The 20,861-nt window shown below is 39.4% G+C and overlaps 1 protein-coding gene across 1 annotated transcript; it reads left to right on the forward strand.

The window, feature by feature from the left end:
- Nucleotides 1-522: 522 nt before the first annotated feature.
- LOC103061395 (vomeronasal type-2 receptor 26-like) lies at nucleotides 523-14,789 on the forward strand. The gene is made up of 7 exons (XM_088142436.1): nucleotides 523-641; nucleotides 6,525-6,659; nucleotides 8,150-8,441; nucleotides 9,766-10,623; nucleotides 10,866-11,093; nucleotides 13,273-13,399; nucleotides 13,888-14,789. Exons 1-7 carry the CDS (start codon nucleotides 523-525, stop codon nucleotides 14,787-14,789), a joined length of 2,661 nt encoding a protein of 886 aa, XP_087998562.1.
- The last annotated feature ends 6,072 nt before the right edge of the window (nucleotides 14,790-20,861 follow it).

Genomic DNA, 20,861 nt, shown 5'->3' on the forward strand with positions numbered 1-20,861 from the left:
GGAAAGTCACCTCTTCTAGTGTTAGGGTTGCGTGGTTGCTTTTGAAAATACCTGTGCATTAGTTTCTGCTTGGCTATGCATGATTAAGAGCATTACTTTGCTGTTCAAAATGTGGAGCAAAGTGAGTATTCCTGCATAAACATAATCCAAATGTCCTCAGAAGCTTGTGAAACCTCAGCAGTTTGTGGAACAAGCCATTCTGAAAAAGATTTAAAAAGCTCCATCAAAACTAAATTAGCAGAAATAATCATATTGTGTAAGAAACCGTTTACTAATGAACAAGATGGCAGATGGCGAACTAATGAACAAGATGGTGGACAGGAACAGAAGTGCAGTGCGAGGCTCCTAGCTCCTACCTATGAATGTGATGCTGAATGTAGGGGAGGAAACCCTGGTGGCCTTACCTGTTGTACAAGTTCACCAGGACTTGGGGGGACTTGTGACCGATGTTGCCAACTGGTGGTTGTGGTTGCAGTTTGGAACCCCTTGTGAGGGTGGGAACAGCAAGAACTATGAGAAGGAATGTTGCTGGCAGAAGTTGGCCAGCCTGGTGAGGATGTGGCCAGTGGGTACCCTTGCAGTGGAGCCCTTGTGGTGCAAGAGCTGGCTGCAGGAAGCTTTTGGGTAGGAGCTGACAAATGGTGAGCAGCGGCAAGACTGGTGAGAGTGGTGGCAGATACTGGGGCCTTGTGGCCCTTGTGAGCCTTGTGGGCCATGGCGCTCTTGTGGCCGGGACAAGCTGTGGCCGGGACAACAGCAGTTTGGCAATCAGTGAGCAGAGAGTGGCAAATGGCAATCAGTGGCTGGAGTAGAGGCCACTTGCCCAAGCCCCCTATGGGACCAACTGGATAGGGTCCCCATGTGAAGGCAGATTTGGGCTGGGGGTTTCCCCAGTGTGGTAGGAGTGGTCCTTCTCCCCAGAGTGAGAACCAGTTGGGAGGTAGGCCTTGAGAGACAGTGAGTCAGGCTTTGTTGCCTGAGGAAGTGAGTGTGATGAGAGTGTACTCTCTTGCCTGTGTGAGAGTCTGGGAGAGGGGAGCAGTGGATTGGGCAACACCCTCCCAGTTAGAGGGAGAAGCCAGTTAGGGTGGCACAGCTGGATGAGAGTGAAATTGGGTGGTTTAGAGTTCCTGAGGGTGCTGAGGGTGCTTGCTGAAGCACTGCAGGGGCTCACCACTACTCCCCTTAGTTGGTAGGGGATATTTGTTGGGTAGGAGTGCATGGAGCAATCCCTAGCTAGGGGAATGGGAAGACCAGAATTGGATGGCTATGAATACTCTAGGGGGATTAGGGCAGGTCAATCCAGGGGAAGGCATGGGATGTTCTTGACAGGAGACAGAGGGCAGGCCACTCCAGGGGAAGATATCTCTGGTGTCTTGTACCAGTGTTGTGTTCCACCCTCTGTACTCAGACCCAGGTCCTGAGCAGCACACCCACAGGGGCCCAGTCTTTTGGCTGCTGCTGATTAATGCCAGGTCAGTTGATAATAAATCTCCCCTTATTTGTCACCTTATCAGGGATGAGCAGGCCGACCTGGCATGTATTACCAAGATATGGCTGGGGCTGGAAGGGAGGGTTCCCCTTTCTGAATTGTGCCAGCTGGGTTTGGGATATGGCACCAGCTGAGACTCCAGGTCAGGGGAGGGGTGTAGTAGTTGTTATCCAAGAATCTCTGTTGGTTTTCAGGGGTGCTGCTCCCCAAGTTGCTGGTTGTGAGACCCTATTTTTGAAGATAGGCTCATGGGATCAGTTGGGATTGTTGCTACTGTACCAACCTCCCTGCTGCATAGCATCCTCCCTGCCTGAGCTGCTAGAGGCCATTTTGGGGTTGGCTATGGAATTCCCCAGGCTTATGGTCTTCAGCTTGCCATCCCTTGGGCTGGCCTCAGAACAGCTTGGGAGTTCATGGCCACCGTGGCAGCCATGGGCCTATCCCAGGTTATTCATGGCCCAACTTGAAACAGTGGACACTCAGTGAACACTCAGTGGTTTTCTTGTTGGAGCAGTGGCAATGTGATCTGAGGAGGGAGACAGCTTTCTCCCCTCTGTCATGGTCAGATCACACCCTGGTGACCTTGAGATTCTCTCATGCTGGACCCCTCTGCAGAGAGGTAGGGCCTATTCCATTGGTCCATCCCCAGTGACTGATGCAGCTGGTGGGGTTCCAAATGGAACTGGGGGTTGTCCCTGAGGTTCTGCTGCATGGTCGTGCTGAGGCATTGGCCACTGCCTGGAATAGGCAACTGGGGCCTTAGATAGGATTGTGCCCATGCAACCTCTCTTGACCAATCATTCCCATCACTCTCCGTGGTTTTCAGAGTTGTTGAGGGAATTGAAAAGGATCAAGAGACATCCAGAGGACCGCTGGAGGAAGATGAGGGACGAATCTGACTGGACATGAGTTAGAGCAGCTATTAAGGCCTATCTCCTGGTGATAAGTGCCATTATTTCTCCGCTCTTATTGCTTCTGGACAGTGCTGCCTGATGGACCTGTTTAAGGTTATCTGGACCCTCCTGGGCAAAGGCGGCTTGGAGGTTTACCTTCAGGGGCATGCAGAAGAATTTACTAAATGTCTGGTGGATAAAATCACTTGGATTCATTCCCAGTTGGAGGCAAGTGTGGTGCAGGTCCTTTAGAGATACCTGGGGAGTGGGCATGATCAGTTATCTGGGAACAGTTTGATCCTGTTGAGCTCAAGAAAGTGGACAGGGTCCTCAGGTCTGTAAGCACAACTACCTGTGTATTAGATCCATGCCATTCCTGGTTGGTCAAGGCCACCTGGGAGGTGACATATGGGTAGCTTTGAGGGATGGTTAATTCATCTTTGAGGGAGGGGGTATTCCCACTTGGTTTAAACAGGCACTGGTTCACCCGCTCCACAAGAAGCCAATGATGGACCCCACCATTTTAGACAATTTTCATCCAATCTCTCACCTCCCCTTCTTGGGGAAAATGATAGAGAAGGTGGTGGCGCTGCAGCTCCGGAGGATCCTGGATGAAACAGATTATCTGGACCCCTACCAGTCAGGTTTCAGGCCTGGATATGGAACAGAAATTACATTGGTCACATTTTTAGATGACCTCTGGCGGGACAGGACAGGGGTAATGCATCCATCCTGGGTCTTCTTGACTTCTTGGTGGCTTTCAATACTATCAACCATGGATTCATTTTGGGTCAGCTGCAAGAGTTGGGGATGCAGGGGGAAGAGTTTTGTGCTGGTTCACCTCCTTCCTCCAAGGCTGGTCCTGATAGGGAGTGAGAAGTCCAGCTCATGGCCCTTGCTTTGTGGGGTGCTGCAAGCTTGGTGCTCCCTGTGCTTCTTTTTAATATCTACATGAAGCCACTGGGTGAGATCATCCGTCACCACGGGATGAGGTATCATCAGTATGTGGATGATATTCAATTATACATCTCCATCCCAGATAAATTAAGTGGATGTTCTTTCACAGTGCCTGGAGGCTGTGGGGGTCTGGATGGGGAACAACAGGCTGCAACTGGTAAGATGGAGTGGCTGTGGGTTCAGGACTCTTCTGTATCTGGGGTCTTACCATCTTTGGTTCTGGATGGGATTGCACTGCCCCAGATAGACCTGGTGCACAATCTGGGGGTCCTCCTGGACTCACGATTCCTATTCAAGGAGCAAATAGAAGTCATAGCTAGAAGGGCCTTTGCTCAACTCCATGTTGTGTGCCAGTTGTGCCCTTTCCTGGATCAGGAAGCCCTTCTCTCAATCACTCATGCCTGGTCATCTCCCATATGGACTATTGCAATGCACTCGACATGGGGCTATCCTTGAAAATTATTCAGAAGCTGCAGCTGGTGCAGAATGCAGCAGCATGGGCAGTTATGGGCATCTCTAGAGTGTGTGTGCATGTAACACGTCTGCTGTTGAGCTCCATTGGGTGCTGGTTTGTTTCCAGGTCCAATTCAAGGTGTTAGTTATGACCTTTAAAGCCCTTCAGGGCATGGGCCCAGGTTACCTGAGGAACTGTCTCATCCTGGTTACATCAACCTGTCCCATCCAGTCTGGCAGGAAGAGCATGTTACAGAACCCATTGATTAGAGAATTTTGATTGGCAGGCTCTAGGAAGATATCCTTTTCTGCTGTCCCCCCCTGCCCTGTGGAATATCTTGCCCCCCAAGGTGAAGTTGGCCCCCACTCTTCTGGCCTGCTGAAAGATCATTAAGACTTGGCTCTGCCAACTAGCATGGGGATCCAATGGGGATTCGCAGAACTGGGGGTGGCAGGTGGCTTGAGGATGCTCTCTCCATCTTTTAACTTTGTATATTTTTGTAAGATTTTTCCGGTTTTTATGTTTTACTGTTTTATTTGTAAGCCACCTAGAGTCTCTTATATAGTGAGATGGGTGGAATATAAATTTTATTTATAAATAAATAAAATAAATAAATACTACTCCCCATCAAGATTTGTCTACAATCTTTAATTTGGTATAATATCAGATTTTTATGGCTGGAAGAATGGTCAGCAGGAGCCTCAGTATTTTCTTTTTTCCTTTTCTCCCATTTAACAACACTTCGTTATTTAACCTGCCTCTATTAAAAAAAAAAAAAAAAGGAAGAACTTGTTTCTTCTCCTGGAATCAGCAGCACTCTCTCCCTCCTTCCCTCCCTCCCTCCCTCCCTCCCTCCCTTCCTTCCTTCCTTCCTTCCTTCCTTCCTTCCTTCCTTCCTTCCTTCCTTCCTTCCTTCCTTCCTTCCCTCCCATTCCTCCTCCTCCTCCTCCTCCTCCTCCTCCTCCTCCTCCTCCTCCTCCTCCTCCTGTTATTAATAGGATAATCATCCTATCCTAATCCATTTGATTCTTAATTTTGCTGTTCTATGTGCAAATGGAAGGTTATACTTCTATGCTAGACCTGCCCAGACAAGCAAGAGCACAGCTAAGCTCCCATCATTCTGAATATGGTCCCAAGACTGAGCAGTCCAGCATGCAATCTTGGGTCAATTGGTACTTTTAAATGCTCCACAGTTGAGGTAGATTTCAAACTCTTGGAGTCAGTGAATAAATAGATGCTAAGCTAACATAGGCACTGGCCTAGCCAAGACCTGTGCTTAATGGCTAGGACTGGCAAGACTATGAAAGCCACTCCCCAGCAAAGCAGTCTTATGGGTATCTATGTGGATATCTTGGACTGTTTCTGTCTACTAATTAACTAATTGTAATTAATTTGCATGGGTATTGCCAGCAACCCACAATCCTGAAACAACCAACTCATGTCAGAGATGAAGAGTTGTTGAAAGTAGAGCCTGACCATGTCAACAAGGACTTCTTTCACCTGACAAAATATAATGTTCCAAGCTAAAAAACTTGCATCATTTCTTAAGAGTACATTAATGCCCATTCCAAGCCTGGCATGATGGCCTCTCTAAATCTTAAAAGAAAATTCTGAGAGGATCAGATCCATTTCCTTATTAATAACCATCCAGAAGTTGTTGAAGTTCTTTGCTGATGTTTTTCAGATGCTATAGCTTTAATATTTTAAATAGTTCTACTTTTTAATCAATAATTTCATGTCTCCCTTCTGTATTTTGTTGATAGTATAGTATGTCCAGAAGTCTATGGAGCACATGACAGAAAGAAAACTTTCAGATTAATAAATAATAGACAACACCTCATGCAATTGTTCTGACTGTCCTAAGAAAATGGGACAGTATTGAAAGCAGTACACCCCCCCCCCCACCATTCAAGGATGAACAGAGCCCTTTTGTAGATTTTGGGGAACAAGGATTTTTGGGTCTGTCATGACATCAGCATAAGACAGATGAAGAGAGATGTAAGTGGGCTGTGCTTAGGTCTATCAGCTTCTATTTATGGAGAACATGGCACAGTCTGAGTCCATTTGATATGACTTTTGAGCTATACTACTGCCGAAATATTAGAGTCACATTCATGATCATGCAGGTCAGCAGTCTTACGTCAACAGCATCCTAGTGCAACCTGTTGGACAGGACAGCTAAAAGCTGTATCCAGCCTCTCTGGAGAGTACAAGCTTGAGGAAGGACTATCTTAGGTGTTTTTTTTTTTTTTTACATGATTTATTCATTTATTTATAATTTATTGCAATTTATTTTATTTTTATTTTTACTTTTTTTATTCTCGTTCATTTTGTCTTCTTTTCGAATGAGACAGAAATGTTTTGTCCCATCTGTCAAAACATGTTTTCTTCTTCAATTCTTCTGGGATTCATACATTAATTGCAGGACAAAGCATGAGGAATGTTATAAATATCTCAACATTTTTCATCTTAGGTAGGCAGAATGAAAACAGACATGGATTATACAGGGTGATTTGGGGAAGTCTCTTACTCTTTTCTAAGTTTTGCATTGTAAATATGTTTCATTACCAGAACACTAATTTCACTGTCATGAAGGAAATCAGAAGAATCTGGGTGTCAGGGAAAGATTTGGCTTTTCTCTAAGTATGTTAGCTTTAATAATCTTGTCACTAGTATTATTTTTGCTCCAACCTTCTAAGTCTCATAATGTCAAATGTAAACTTCAAAGTCTTCATGATCCCCATCATATGTACCATCAGTCAGGTGACGTCATCGTGGGTGGCATTGTCACTCTAGCTGCTTTCCTGCACACTGTCATAAAGTTCAGCAAAGTCCCACCACCACCATTACTTGAAGACCTCGTGTAAGGATTTTATGTTAGGCTTCATATGTTTTCTTAGAAGATTAAATGGTCTTAAATCTTGTTGTATTAGCCTAACTTGAAGATAATTGAATTTGTTTCCAACTATTAAAAGGCTGAATACAAAAGTCATTAAGGTCTTTTTTTTTCCCCCTTCAATTTTTATTTCTAATGAGAAGTATTGCAATGGAGTGTTAAGGGAAAGTTATCAGAAATAAACACACCATAAAAGTATTTCATTAAAACTTTCTTGTGATATCCGGACACATCTGGCCAACATGAACAAGTATCCTCTTCTCTATAAATCTCATACCTTCTCTCTCATGATTTTCTTCTCCTTTGACTAATATATCACTGAGATGAATCCAAGGCCAGTGGCATTGGCTTATATTTTAACTTGTCTGAAGTCTTGTATAAAGGTTTTATGCTTAGTTCCATATTTACTTACTGTATAAATTGCTCTTTGATCATAATTCAGTTAATCTACTCTGTTCAAAATTGTATGAAAGCACTGGAAATTTGCAAGGGCTTTACTGTTTTCTACCAGCCAGATATCCAATTGCTAATGGTAGGTCTAGGCGAGAATATTAGGGGGGAAAATTATACAGACATAGACTTTATACGGACAAGTATAATGAAATATGGAACTCATTGACACAAAATACAGTAGGTTAAAGAAGAATGATAGTTATACAAGTGTATTAGAAATAAATATATATGTACTTGAATAATATTTACATTAGATAAGTATATATGGAAGATAGTTTGTTTTTTTCCCTTTTTTCTGTTGTATTTTTCACTTTTTAAAGCACTTTTTATACATTTCTTTTGTGAGAATATATGTATCTGCATTATAATTATTTCTGTCTTTTATTCCTTTCTCTTTATTATTTTAAAAGCAATAAAATACATTAGAATAAGGGAAAAATTCATTAAAATCTTTGCTGTTATATATAGATACATCTGGCAAAGTTTAACAATCTGCATCTGCTCTGAGAATTTTATACATACTTCCTTGTGATTTTCTTCACTTTTGGTTCCTACACCATTGAGATAATTGTTGTAAAATGTGGCATTTGTTCATACTTTTAACTGATGTGAACAGCTGTTATTGATATACATTATGAATATATTATTCTGCATCAAAGAATCAGAGTGGTTTCCAAACATAAAGGAAAAATACAAATGCATGTATGACATAGTGATTTGCAGTAAAGTTGGTGTTTTGCATAAATAAGTGGACATTTTCTAAGTTTTCCATATATTATACTGTATGAAGTAACTGCTTGGTGAAAACCGTCAACAACTAAGAACTGCATTAGTTTCGTGTATTAACATATACTAATAAAAATAATATTCTGAGGCTTGTAATAATGAGATGCAAAACTTGGTACCTTTTTCATAAATGAATGAATGAATAAATAAATAAATAAATAAATAAATAAATAAATAAATAAATGTTTATCTGGCATTGAATTTATCTTCCATTGCAGATTGGTGCCTAAATATTACCAAAATATTGTGGCCCTGGCATTCACAATCAAAGAGATCAATAAAATCCCTCAGATCTTATCCAATGTCACTCTTGGCTTCCACATCTATGACAGTCACTTCAATGCCCAGAGGACTTATCACGCCACAATGTTGCTGATGTACAAAATGAAGAGCTTTGTTCCCAACTACATCTGTGGCATCCAGAATCATCTGACTGCAGTGATCGGGGGACTCGACTCCAAAACTTCCATTGACATTGCAAATCTCTTGGATATCTATAAGATCCCACAGGTAAAATACATCCGATACAGAGTATGGCTGGCTTTTTAGAAATTCTCAATTTCTATTTGTACATTAGAGACAGAAATTGGGATTCTTCTAAATAACATTGTACCTTGTGTGCTTCTTCCCTGTCAAAACCCTCTTACCCCATTTTATTTTTTAAGGACAATGACAAGCTAGAACATTTTAACCCAATTAAAAAAAAATGATTATACTAGTATGAATGAAAAATATGCACTCAGATTAAATGACAGGGAAATATTTCAAGAACAGTCATGTTAGAATTGTGTAGCCCAAATAACAAAAAGTCTTCTGGCATAATTTAGACTCACAAACATATCATCACATAAACTTTGGTTATGTACATGATATTATTCTAGAGATGAGAACCCAAATTAGATAAGGAAGAGGTTCCAGAAAATGTGAATGAGGAAGAAAGTGCAGTATACACCCCTTACAGCTCCTGCAGAAAGGAAATAAATAAAAATAATTGTATTGATTGATTAAATGTATTTCTATGGCACCACAATCAAAACTACTCTTGGTGGCTTATGTAGAAAAATACAACATAAACCATATGCAATGTAAATAATAAAAGCACAAGTAATGCAACAATGCAAAGAAACAAGAATAAAGGAAGATGGAAATATCAAGTCAAATGAAATCAGCTGTCCAAAACAGCTCAGAGTTCATGTTGAAAGATCTGCAAAGATTTCTGCAAAATCAAGGGCCACCTTAAGATGAAGATTTGATTCAGGAATTTCCATTTGGAGTCCTTCATGAAAGTGAATCCTCAAACCAAATTCAGAATGACAAAAAGGGAAGTGGACTGTTCTGGACCATGATAATTCTTACAGGCTTGTACAGAAAACTTTCCCACATATTTCTGGCATACAAAAACTACCGTAGTCAGAATATCATCTAGCTAACATTTTCTGAAGTTCTTCTCTTAAAGCCTAAATCTAACAGACATAGTTACTTATCATAAAATACAGTTCATTCATCCATTAAACTGATAGCTCTACCCTGCTCTTACAATTGCCCCAAACAGGCTTATTTGTGGAATTTTCTCTGAATTCTGCCACATTATCCATTTTCTTCTGTCCTTTCCTATTAAGAAGGACACTTCCTTGGACTTCTCTTAACTCTCTAGCAGTGGTTATTTTGTCTCTTTTTTGTCATTTCCTTCTAACTTCAGTAATGCTATTTTTTTCTTATTCACGTAAGCATATCCATTTCTTTTATTATTGGATAACACGATTTTAAAAACTTGAAAATAACAATTAAATGTGACTCTCTCCATCTCTTCCCTTTGCTCGCAATCTTTATTCAGCTCATCTATGGCTCTAGTCCAGTCATGAATTATAAAACTCCAGGCCTCTCCTTCTTCCAGATGAGCCCTCTGGAAAAGCTTCAATATGAAGGGATTCTATCTTTGCTTCTCCATTTCAAGTGGACATGGATTGGGGTATTAGTGATGGCTAATGATAATGGAGAAAGGTTTCTAGATATGATTGTTCCATTATTTTCCCAGCACAGCCTCTGTTTTTCATTTATAGAGAGATTTGCTGAAATAACATCTGTCAATGAAATTAATGAGCTGTTGAACGATGGTGCACAAATACATGACAAAATTATGGATAGCAGTGCTAATGTTCTGATATTTTATGGAGAATCTGATGCCATGATAAAGCTGAGATGGTTACCATATTTATCAAAAAAAGAAAACATAACAAATATTGTCAAAGGTAAAGTGTGGATATTGACAGCACAGGTGGAGCTCTGCTCACAGGTCATTCAAAGAGACTGGGATACCGAAATAATCAATGGTGCTCTGTCCTTCACAGTTCATGCCAATGATCCACCAGGATTCCAATCATTTATTGGAAGTAGAAATCCTTCCATGACAGAAGATGGATTTATCAAGGACTATTGGCAGCAGTCCTTTGCTTGTGTATTTAAAGCCTCAAATGTAGATGAAGTCGCTGGTGATATATGCACAGGAGAAGAGAAACTGGAAAATCTTCCTGGGACATTTTTTGAAAAGAGGATGACTGGTCACAGCTACAGTATTTATAATTCTATTTATGCAGTAGCCCATGCATTACATGCCATGATTTCATCCAGATTTGTACAGAGATCAATGGCAAATAAAGGGAGGTTGAAGCTTCAAAATCAAGATTCGTGGCAGGTAATGGTTTCAACATCATCTTGAAGAAGAACATTATTTGTATAAAGGAAAATGAGCCCCATATCTCTATCATTAAATATCAGTGATAGGAATTAATTTTGATCTTTTTTCCCACCTCTAGAAAGGATATAAGTTTCTTTGTTTTGATCAGCCATGACTTCCACTGCACCATATTCTTCTTAGACCTTTTCCCCCAAATTGAACTGCACCTTCTAATCTTTTATCTTTTCTTTTCCATCTAGCTGCACTCCTTTTTGAAAGGTCTCTCATTTAATAATAGTGCTGGGGATCAGGTTTCCATTGACTACAATGGAGAGTTACTAGCTGGATATGATGTATTGAACTGGATTGTTTCTTCTAACCAGTCCTTCATGAGAATTAAGGTTGGGAGGGTAAACCCTGCAGGTTATTCAGACCAAATATTCACCATAAATGAAAATGTCATAACCTGGCACAGCTGGTTTAATCAGGTGGGTTCCTGCTTCCTGAAATTTGTAACAAATCTACTTTTCAGTTGATTACTTTTTTGGCAAGAAACATAAAATGAATAATTCAGGCCTGTTGAGATAAACACTTGTAATTTAATGCAACCAATAATGCCTACAATGTTATTGTGTTAGTTGTGCTTCTTATGAATTCATTGTTTAATAAGATGGAAGAAAATATTTCAAGTTCTTCTAAAAAACAATACTAGAACTTGCTTTTCCACAGATAAAAATTTCAACTGTATTGTTCATGCTGACTTGCCATAATTAACCATTAAGATCACAGTAATTATTTAAAAGAAAAGCCAAATAGCTGAAGTTTTGCTTTTTAAATTTTGTATTGTATAAATGTGGGTCTGTCATACTTGCATTTCTTCAATTTTTAATATATAAATTATAGAATGAATGAATGAATGAATGAATGGGATGATTTGGATAAACTTATTTGAATCTGCATCTTTGGCCATTTTCAGTAACACACACAAAAAAGGTCCTTTTTGGACCAACACTTACAATTGAATTTCAACCATACCAAGTTTATGGTGTTCTCAAAAAGACCCCAATTTCTGCACAAAGGAAGAAATTGAACAGGGAAGCTTATTTTAACTACCTTTGGATGGATATTAATTCAAATGGGAATTGGATGGCTCACTTGTGACATGACACCCAGGAGGTTGAAACAAGAAGCCAATCTCTGTTTGAGTCTATCCAATCCAAAAATCTATCTATGGAGTCACTAAGACTTGACACTTGATTTGATGACACATAATCAATCTTCATGTTTCAAAATTTTTAAATTGGAATTATATATTTGAATAGTGGCATATTAAAATAGAATTTTAGTTGGTAAGGTGGATGTGAAATGCTGTGGCAGACCACAAGGTGAAAAATTAAAATCATAGCCTGTGAAGCCAATAAGTGCCAAATAACTCTCTGAGAAATTTAATAGAACTGATGGAGCAACATTTTTTTGAGAAATCAGCAAAGAACCAGAAAGAAATGGAGAATTCCCAGATCATTATTTCTACTTTTCTCATGATGCCAATTGGTTTATTGTGAAACCAATGAGGTTTTATACATTGTATGCACTTGTTGTGTAAATTAAGAAATCATTTTTAAAGCAACCAAATATGGCCATTGTAGAACTTTATGAATATCTGCTCCAGTTCACATTTAAAAATAGCTGCAAAGTAGAACTAATGAATTTTATGTACACGATAGTGCTGGAAATCTGATGCCTATCTCTGTAAGGCAGTGAAGGAGTATCAGTATAACTTGCAGCCAGCATAACTTGCTAATTGAATGCTTCTTAAAATCTCTCATGCTAAAAAGACTTCTCAGAATCGGCAAGCTCATTACACTCTAATTCCAACTGCTCTTTTTTGTTTCTGCATTTGGCCCCAGCCTGTTTCAGGATGCACCAAACAGTTGCCATCCTGGAACTAGCAAGAAAATGAAAAAGCAGTCATGTGACACCCTGATAAAGGATTGGTCATGTGACCCATCTACAGTTATTTGACTGCTGCTTCGGCTTTTCTCATAATAACAGTGGGTATATTGTCAACTTGCTGTAGGTTAAAAAAACACACATTTTTATGCATCTGAAAATGGTCAATGAAGCAACTTCATATTGTAGTTCCTCTTTAAAGATAACTGTAAGGTGGAACACAATGGATTGTCACAGTAGCAATTCTCTACATTCGGGAGTGCTGGAAATCTGATGCATCTCTCTATAGACAGTACTGTGGTAGTAGACTAGTGCCTAAATAAGTAGAAGGTAGCATTTAAACAACTTTCTAAATTAAAGGCATATTAATCTCATTGTAATTCCTTTGTTTGGTTTTTGTGAGCTGTGGAGTCAGGCAGCATACAAATTTAATAACATGCTAATTATTATCCTAATTCAGACTGATGTGATTCCCCAGAATCTCCAGGATCATTGCACTCTAGATTCCAACAGTTCTTCTCTTCTCTTCTCTTCTCTTCTCTTCTCTTCTCTTCTCTTCTCTTCTCTTCTCTTCTCTTCTCTTCTCTTCTCTTCTCTTCTCTTCTCTTCTTCTCTTCTCTTCTCTTCTCTTCTCTTCTCTTCTCTTCTCTTCTCTTCTCTTCTCTTCTCTTCTCTTCTCTTCTCTTCTCTTCTCTTCTCTTCTCATTTCTGCTTCAGTCCCAGCCTGTTTCAGTATGTGCTAGGAGTTGCCGGCCTGGTTCCAGGAAGAAAATGAAGGAAGGGGAGCCCTTTTGCTGCTATGACTGCATCCCCTGCCCAGATGGGAAGATTTCAGAGAAGGAGGGTAAGAAATATTCTGTTTGCAATTATCTTGCCCACTGATAGCAGCTTCCAAATGCAGCCTTGTTCCCTTGAAGGCTCCTTTTGCCCAGTATTTTGCCCAATATTTTGAATGAGATTGAGATCCTGTAGTATTAGGGCTTGCTGAAGACAAAGCAGGTGACTATTATTCTCCTATCTAGTTCAAATGCCAAGGTTATATGGAGAATTATATAATTATATAAAGAATTAAAATTAGAATTCTAATTATGCAATTAAACGAGTCTTTACATGTTAAAATATTGTAATTAAAATACAACATCAACATTAAACAGATTGTGTAAAGTATTATAGAGCATAGTTGAAATGTACAGACTAATATTGAAGTATTTAATGAAGTGGGAATAAAAATTTTCTAAGTAATCTTAAAATATGTAAAGAATACTACTGAGATGTACTTTAGTTTATGTTCTTGAGATGGTCTTCAAATCAAGTCAACATGTTCTTTTTCAGATACAAACGATTGTTACTTGTGTCCAGACGGAACCTATCCAAACAAGAATCATGATTTCTGTATCCCTAAGACTCCCACGTTTTTGTCTTATGAAGAACCTCTGGGGATCAGTTTAGCCTTCTTTGCTCTTTTCTTTTCTTTGGTTTCAGTGATGGTGCTTGGAATATTTATCAAGAACCACAACACTCCCATCGTTGTGGCCAATAATCGAGACCTCACTTACATTCTCCTCATTTCTCTCCTCCTGTGCTTCCTTTCTTCTTTGCTATTCATTGGTCATCCCAAGAAGGTGGTATGTCTCCTGCAACAAACTACTTTTGGGGTCATCTTTGCAGTGGGTGTTTCTTCAGTGTTGGCAAAAACTGTCACCGTGTTTCTGGCTTTCCTGGCCACCAAGCCAGGATCCAGGATGAGAATGTTTGTGGGAAAGAGAGTCTCCAACTGCATGGTCATTTCCTGCTCTCTTATTCAAGTAGGCATTTGCCTGACATGGCTGACAACCTCTCCCCCCTTCCCAGATGCTGACATGGATTCAGTAGCTGAAGAAATTGTCCTGCAGTGTAATCAAGGCTCTGTGACTATGTTCTACAGTGTCCTAAGCTATTTGGGCTTCCTGGCCGTTATTAGCTTCATGGTTGCTTTCCTGGCCAGGAAGTTACCTGACACTTTCAACGAAGCCAAGTTCATCACTTTCAGCATGTTGGTCTTCTGCAGTGTTTGGCTCTCCTTTGTTCCAACCTATCTGAGCACCAAGGGGAAATACACGGTGGCTGTGGAGATATTCTCCATCTTGGCCTCTAGTGGCGGTTTGTTGGGCTGCATCTTTCTTCCCAAATGTTATATAATTGTCTTGAGGCCTGATTTGAATAATAGGGAACACCTAATGAAGAGAAAAAAGTGATGACTTTATCCTCTGATACCCTTTCCTATACTTTACAATGTAGCAATTTTTTATAGGGCTGTTCATAAGAGATTCTTTAGAACCCTTAAGGAGCACACACCAAGCTCCTCTTTTGAAATTGTAAAAGCAGACTCTTCTTTCATCAAGCTCACCTCTGCTGATTGCCCTCAGCATAACCCTAGCCCTAACTTTGTTATGCAGGATGTGGAGGAAATGTGTGACTCCACAAATATAAAGTGGCTGACCTTGACAGCTTCTGAAACTGCCCTAAACATCTTGAAAAATATGAAAAAGTTTCATCTAAACTAAGGTAGTACATATGTAAAAACCAATTTGCTAATCCCCCCAAAGACTTATCTGCAATCTTTAATTTTGGTTTATCAGACAGTACCATATTTCAGTAGAAGAGAATACATGTAGCTCATGGTTGAACTGTGGAGTCCTTGGTGCTCTCTGAGTATGGCTATGAGTGCTGATGAGCACCAAGGACTCCACAGTACCATATTTTCATGGCTGAAATTGTTACAGTTATTTTTATATGGTTATATTTAGAGTCTAATATTTTCCATATTCACTTTTCTGTATTAGGAAAAAGCCTTGAAACTGAACCCTAAGAAAAGAAGGTTTCCCATATTGGACAAAAATGCAGTGACTTTAAATAATACCTTTCAACTTAGGTCCAAGAGGGAGATGAATTCTGCAATTCCATTATGAGACAAAACTGGTAGTTAATGTAAATGTTGAATGCTAAGTCAGAAAAAGTGGAAAATTAAACCGTAATTTTCCTAACTGCAATTTACACATTACAAGTTTCAAAAAATGTTTCTGTCTGTGAAAAATATCAATGTACTTGAAATAACCTAATGAAATGGTGAATTATTTCATGATGGTTTGATTTGGTCTGTGCCTTTGTGTTCTGAGTTCTATTTTGTCCTGTCTGTCTGTCTATCTACATTTATCTACATTTGTTTTATACACACATGCACGCATACACACATACATACACACACTCATGCATATATATAAGTAAGTTCTCTAAAACTTACTTCATTCCTTAACCTCACTATGCCTAATAAAAGACTTGCATTTTCTCCTGGCATCAGTCCTCTCTTTTTTAAAGGATGTGTGGGATGGTGCAAAAGGGTTGTGGATGGAAAATCTAGAACTCCTCTGCCATATGAAGGATTTTCAGGCACTGATATAATCAGCCAGCCAATAAATGTTAGCATGCTAGTCTGGATCCAATCTATATTCATGTGCTGGCCTGTTTCAGCAGCATTTTCTAATGAACTAACTGTAACTAAATTACATAAATATTGCCAAGAAGCCACAGTCCTGAAGCAACTAAGGCCTGTCAGGGATGAAGACTGTCCTTGCCGACCTTTGTCTCCTATCTAATGCCAGTGTGCCAGTGATGAAAGAAAGAAAGAACAAAAAAACATCATCCAGTAAGAGGACATTACCAGTCATTCCAAACCTGGCAATGGAAGCCTCTAAGAGACTCTTCTGAGGGACGTCAGTTCCACATCTGTGATGGAATGGGTTGATGAAGGCTACGCTCGAGGAGATAAGCATTTGCTTAGCCCCCAGAAAGAGCATGGGAAGGTGAAGAGGATGAGAGTGGCACCACCCTAAGGAATTCGCAGTGTTTGCTTGCTGGCTTGGGAATTTTGGATTCAATCTGGCAAGATTCTGTCTTGAAGGTGAAAGCTAATAAAGGCTATAGAACTAAATCTGTACTGTCTCGTGGAGTTCCTTGGGCTGAACCTAACAACATCCTCCTTAACAGCCACCCAGAGTTAGTGAAGATCTTTGTTGAAGTTTTCAGTGCCTAGTCTTTTTAATATTTTAAGTAGTTGTTGTTTTTCTCAAGGATTCCATGTCTCCTTCCTTTTTTTGTTTGTGTGTTCCTGTGTTTTATGCTAATGGTAATTCCAAGCTTTGTATCGCAGAAAACTGAGTGAAAGAATGAGACCTGACATTTCATTATTTATTTGTTTTGACGTAGGGTATAGTACTTTCTGCATTGATTCAGCAAAACCTAGGTCTTTATTGGCGGCACTTCTGCTGTCCCTCATTCTTGCTCTGCCTCCCAAAATAGGGGGTAATATTTCATAAATGCCTCCTAGTGAAGACCTCAGAGATGTCTAGCTGAAACTAGGCAGAATTTATTTCATCTGAAGAGACCAGCAACAATGCTATTTCATCACATTTATCAGTTATACACCAATGCTTAACAAAGCTTAATTTTATAATTCTGAATCTTAGAAAAGAACCTGCAGGTTCAGAAAGTTATAGACTGATTTCTTATTAAATGGGATTGATAAATAATTTCACAGCAAATCTAGCCCCAAATCTTCAGTAGTTGCACAAGTCACAATCTGAGTTTAAAGGGTGCCAAGCATTGGACAATCGTGTAGTATAAATGGATATACTAAATACATCATCTAACAACTTGGATTCAGGGGTGGGTATCTTGTTGGATGTTGACATGCTGCAGATCATTTAAATATATATATATATATTTTCATTAAATGTGCTTTTCCCTTCAATCCCTTCTTCTCCAATCTCTCCACTCTGGAGGGGAGGGGGAATGGGAGAAAAAAAAGAAGTGATATCTGTATGCCTATAGATGCTTTTTTAAAAAAAATGATGTGCAGCATGTCAACATCCAACAAGATACCCACCTCTGAATCCAAGTTGTTAGATGATGTATTTAGTATATCCATTTATACTACACGATTGTCCAATGCTTGGCACCCTTTCAATTCAGATTGTAACTTGTGCAACTACTGAAGATTTGGGGCTACTTCTGTGCCTGTTGTTCCCCATCCCCCTTGCAGAGCAGAAAGATTGGAGAATGAGGGATTACAAGAGAGTAAGCAGGCACACAATGGGGAATACACAGGCTGTTTGCCAAGTGTGCTTGTGACTGCCAGAGACACTGCACTGCTTTCGATGTGTATTCCCCATTGTGGGAGTCCCTTCCTCTCCAATGAATGTAAATACAAACATTAATTCCCATCTTGTTAATTACCCAGTGCTGGGGTCAGCATTCAAAAGGGGGGGGGAGTAGTTAGGATAAATTTATTTATTTATTTATTTATTAAATCTCTCACCCACCCATCTCTCCCCAGTGGGGGAACTCTGGGCGACTCACACTGAACATTAAAAACATAAATATATATAAATACATAAAACATCAGTTTAAAAGCATTTCTAAAAAAGGGGAAGGAGAGTCCAAGAAAATGAAAAATCTGAGGCTGAAGACAGAAGGCCTCTATGGGGCTAGCCATCCCCATGCTTGAGGTATGTAGATATGCATATATATATATACAGTGGTACCTCGGGTCATGAACGCTCCTGTTCATGACCAATTCGGGTCACGAACGGCACCATTCACAAAATTTTGCTTCCGTCCACGAACTCCGCATCAGGTGACGAACAGGATCCGCGGCCATTTTCCCTGCCGTGACACGTGGTCGTGGCTTCCTGTAGGGAGGGGGACTCTCCCTCCAAGCAATAACCGCCTCCCCACCTGCCTTCCTGTCCTCCATGCCAGAAGTCGCCTCGAGCAAGGTTAGCGTTCTCTCTCTTCGTACTGCACTGTACTGTATTTTGTATCATATTTTTGTGGTTTTTTAAAAAAAATACATATGGTTCAGAACGGATTAACCGTAATTACATTGAACCTTATGGGAAAATTTGATTCGGGTCGCGACCAATTCGGGTCGCGACCAGAGTCACGGAACAAATTAAGTTCATGACCCGAGGTACCACTGTATATACACACACACACACACACACATATATATGTATGTATGTATATATGTAGATAAATATGTGTGTGTGTGTGTGTGTGTGTGTGTGTGTGTGTGTATATATATATATATATATATATATTCCCCTCTAATCAAGGAGGTTAATTTAGCCATCTCTGCAAGTTCCATCATCTTCACCAGCTATTCTTCCATTGTCGAATCTTTCCACTTTTGAGCAAATAATAGTCTTGCTGCAGTTGTCATATATAAAAACAAAGGTCCGTGATTGTTTTTCCTAATTGCTGTCCATTAGTCCCAAAAGAAAAGAAGAAAGAAAAGAAAGTCTCTGGTTTCAGTTGCACTTTAACCTTTAAAATCTTCTGAAATTTTTTGGATACAATATACAAATGTATACAAATATACAAATGGATCAATGGGAAAATAGAAAATATGTGGTTGAAACAATTGACATTTACATGATGTTCTAGCTTTAAAGAGAATTTTTATAAATTGATTTATCATTGGTGTTTGTCACCAGAGAAATTGTCTAGAATGGATAAAGGTACTTCAAATCTTTGTTGGAAATGTGAACAACATGAAGGGACATTTTACCATGTTTGGTGGACATGTAAAAAAGCCCAAAATTTTTGGATACAAATGGAACTTTCTATTACTGATCTATGTCCACTTCCCAAGTATTTAAACATTTTTAAAATTAAAAGTCAGTAGTTACTCTTCAAGTGTTCACAGATGAAAACAAGGTCATGATTGTAACATATGCCTATTTTAAAGGTGGTATAGAAGAGTCTTCTGTGTTCATTGTCTGCTGATTATAGGGATTAAACCAGATAAGATTATTTGCCATCCAGTATTGTCTACCTTAATTGGAAAGAGTTCTCTTGAGTGTCTGGCAGAAGTATTTGTTGTTATTTATAAGTTCTTTATTTTAAAAATTGGGGGGGGGGGGTGAGGAAAAAAGACAGAATGTTAGGGATTTTAGGAACAGAACCCAAAACTTCTGTTCAGCTTCCCTGAATGTTTTCTTGCATGTTAAATTGTTTTCCCACATGGTTTCAAAAGACAAGGGAGTGAATGTTCTTTTGGCTGAAAATATGCTGGAAAAGAGACTTGCCATGCTAGTGACATAATAGCCAAACTGGCTTGCTATGGGGAGGGGGGAGGAAACATATTAGGCAAGAACTTTAATAGGCCAACTAAGACCAAAAAAAAAAAAAAATTGTGTGAATTTTGGAGTTCTCCTGAATTCTTCTTTGGCAACAGAACAAATCAACCCTCCATCAAAAACAAAAAGAAAACAAAACCCTCTTAAACTAAGGAAGGAGGGGAGAGATTTATAAGGAAAACAGTTATTGAAGTTGTTTAAGTGATGAGATCTGCAATTAGTTGCGGCCTTAAAATGGATCGAATCTGTATTCTCTGGACATTGAAATTAGGCTGAGATTGTTTTAAATTGTGTCTAGGATTATAAATAAATGCTGGGATAAAGAACACAATTTAGAGAATATACAATGTAGCTGGTATTCAGGTTGTATTTCTGCCCTAAGCTAAATTCATAGTTTCCTTTATGTGGAAAACAGAACTGAAATGAAGATGCCATGAGCAACTCTAAATATATATAGGCAAGATGCCGGTCTGCAAGCTCTGTTCTGTTTCCTGATATATACACACTTCCATTTATGTAGATTATTTATCTCCATTCAGTGACCGAATGTATAGAAAAAAAGTCATAGAAGAGGAAGGTGAATCCTGAAGAACGATTCAAACTCTGACCAAGTGATCATACTGATTTTATTTAGAAAGCTACAGCTATTGGAATTGTTCAAGATCCATCAGACAACCAGAGCACATGTGATGTAGAACAAATAAATTGCCTAAAAATACCATATCTTATAGTTAATATAGGTGTAGTCTCCAGGGCATATAGGAGTGAATTTCACAATCCTTCTCTTACCAGAACTTTAATCTCTCTTTAGTTTGTTTCCTTATGAAAGGATAAAGTGAAGGAACTTGAGGAGAGAGTTGCTACACTGAAATGCACCAGAAAAAAAATAAGAGGTTGAAGCTTTCCAGAAGGGACAGAGAAGTGAAGGGAACATCAAAGAATGGGGGAAAAAATAAGTTTTTTCAGGGGCAAACACTTGAAAGAATATGACACTCAAAAGCAAGACAATCAGGAGGCGTTCAGTGCTAGTACTAGGCTCTCCCTCTAGAGAATCATCAACAAACATCTGAGCAAATCATATAGAACATTGTAAAAGACACTTGGTGTCCCATGGGTCAAAAATATTTA

The sequence above is a fragment of the Python bivittatus genome, unplaced genomic scaffold, assembly GCF_059951505.1.
Source record: "Python bivittatus isolate LINGU-HERP-01145 unplaced genomic scaffold, Pbiv_v1 ctg000440_np1212, whole genome shotgun sequence".
Lineage (NCBI taxonomy): Eukaryota > Metazoa > Chordata > Lepidosauria > Squamata > Pythonidae > Python > Python bivittatus.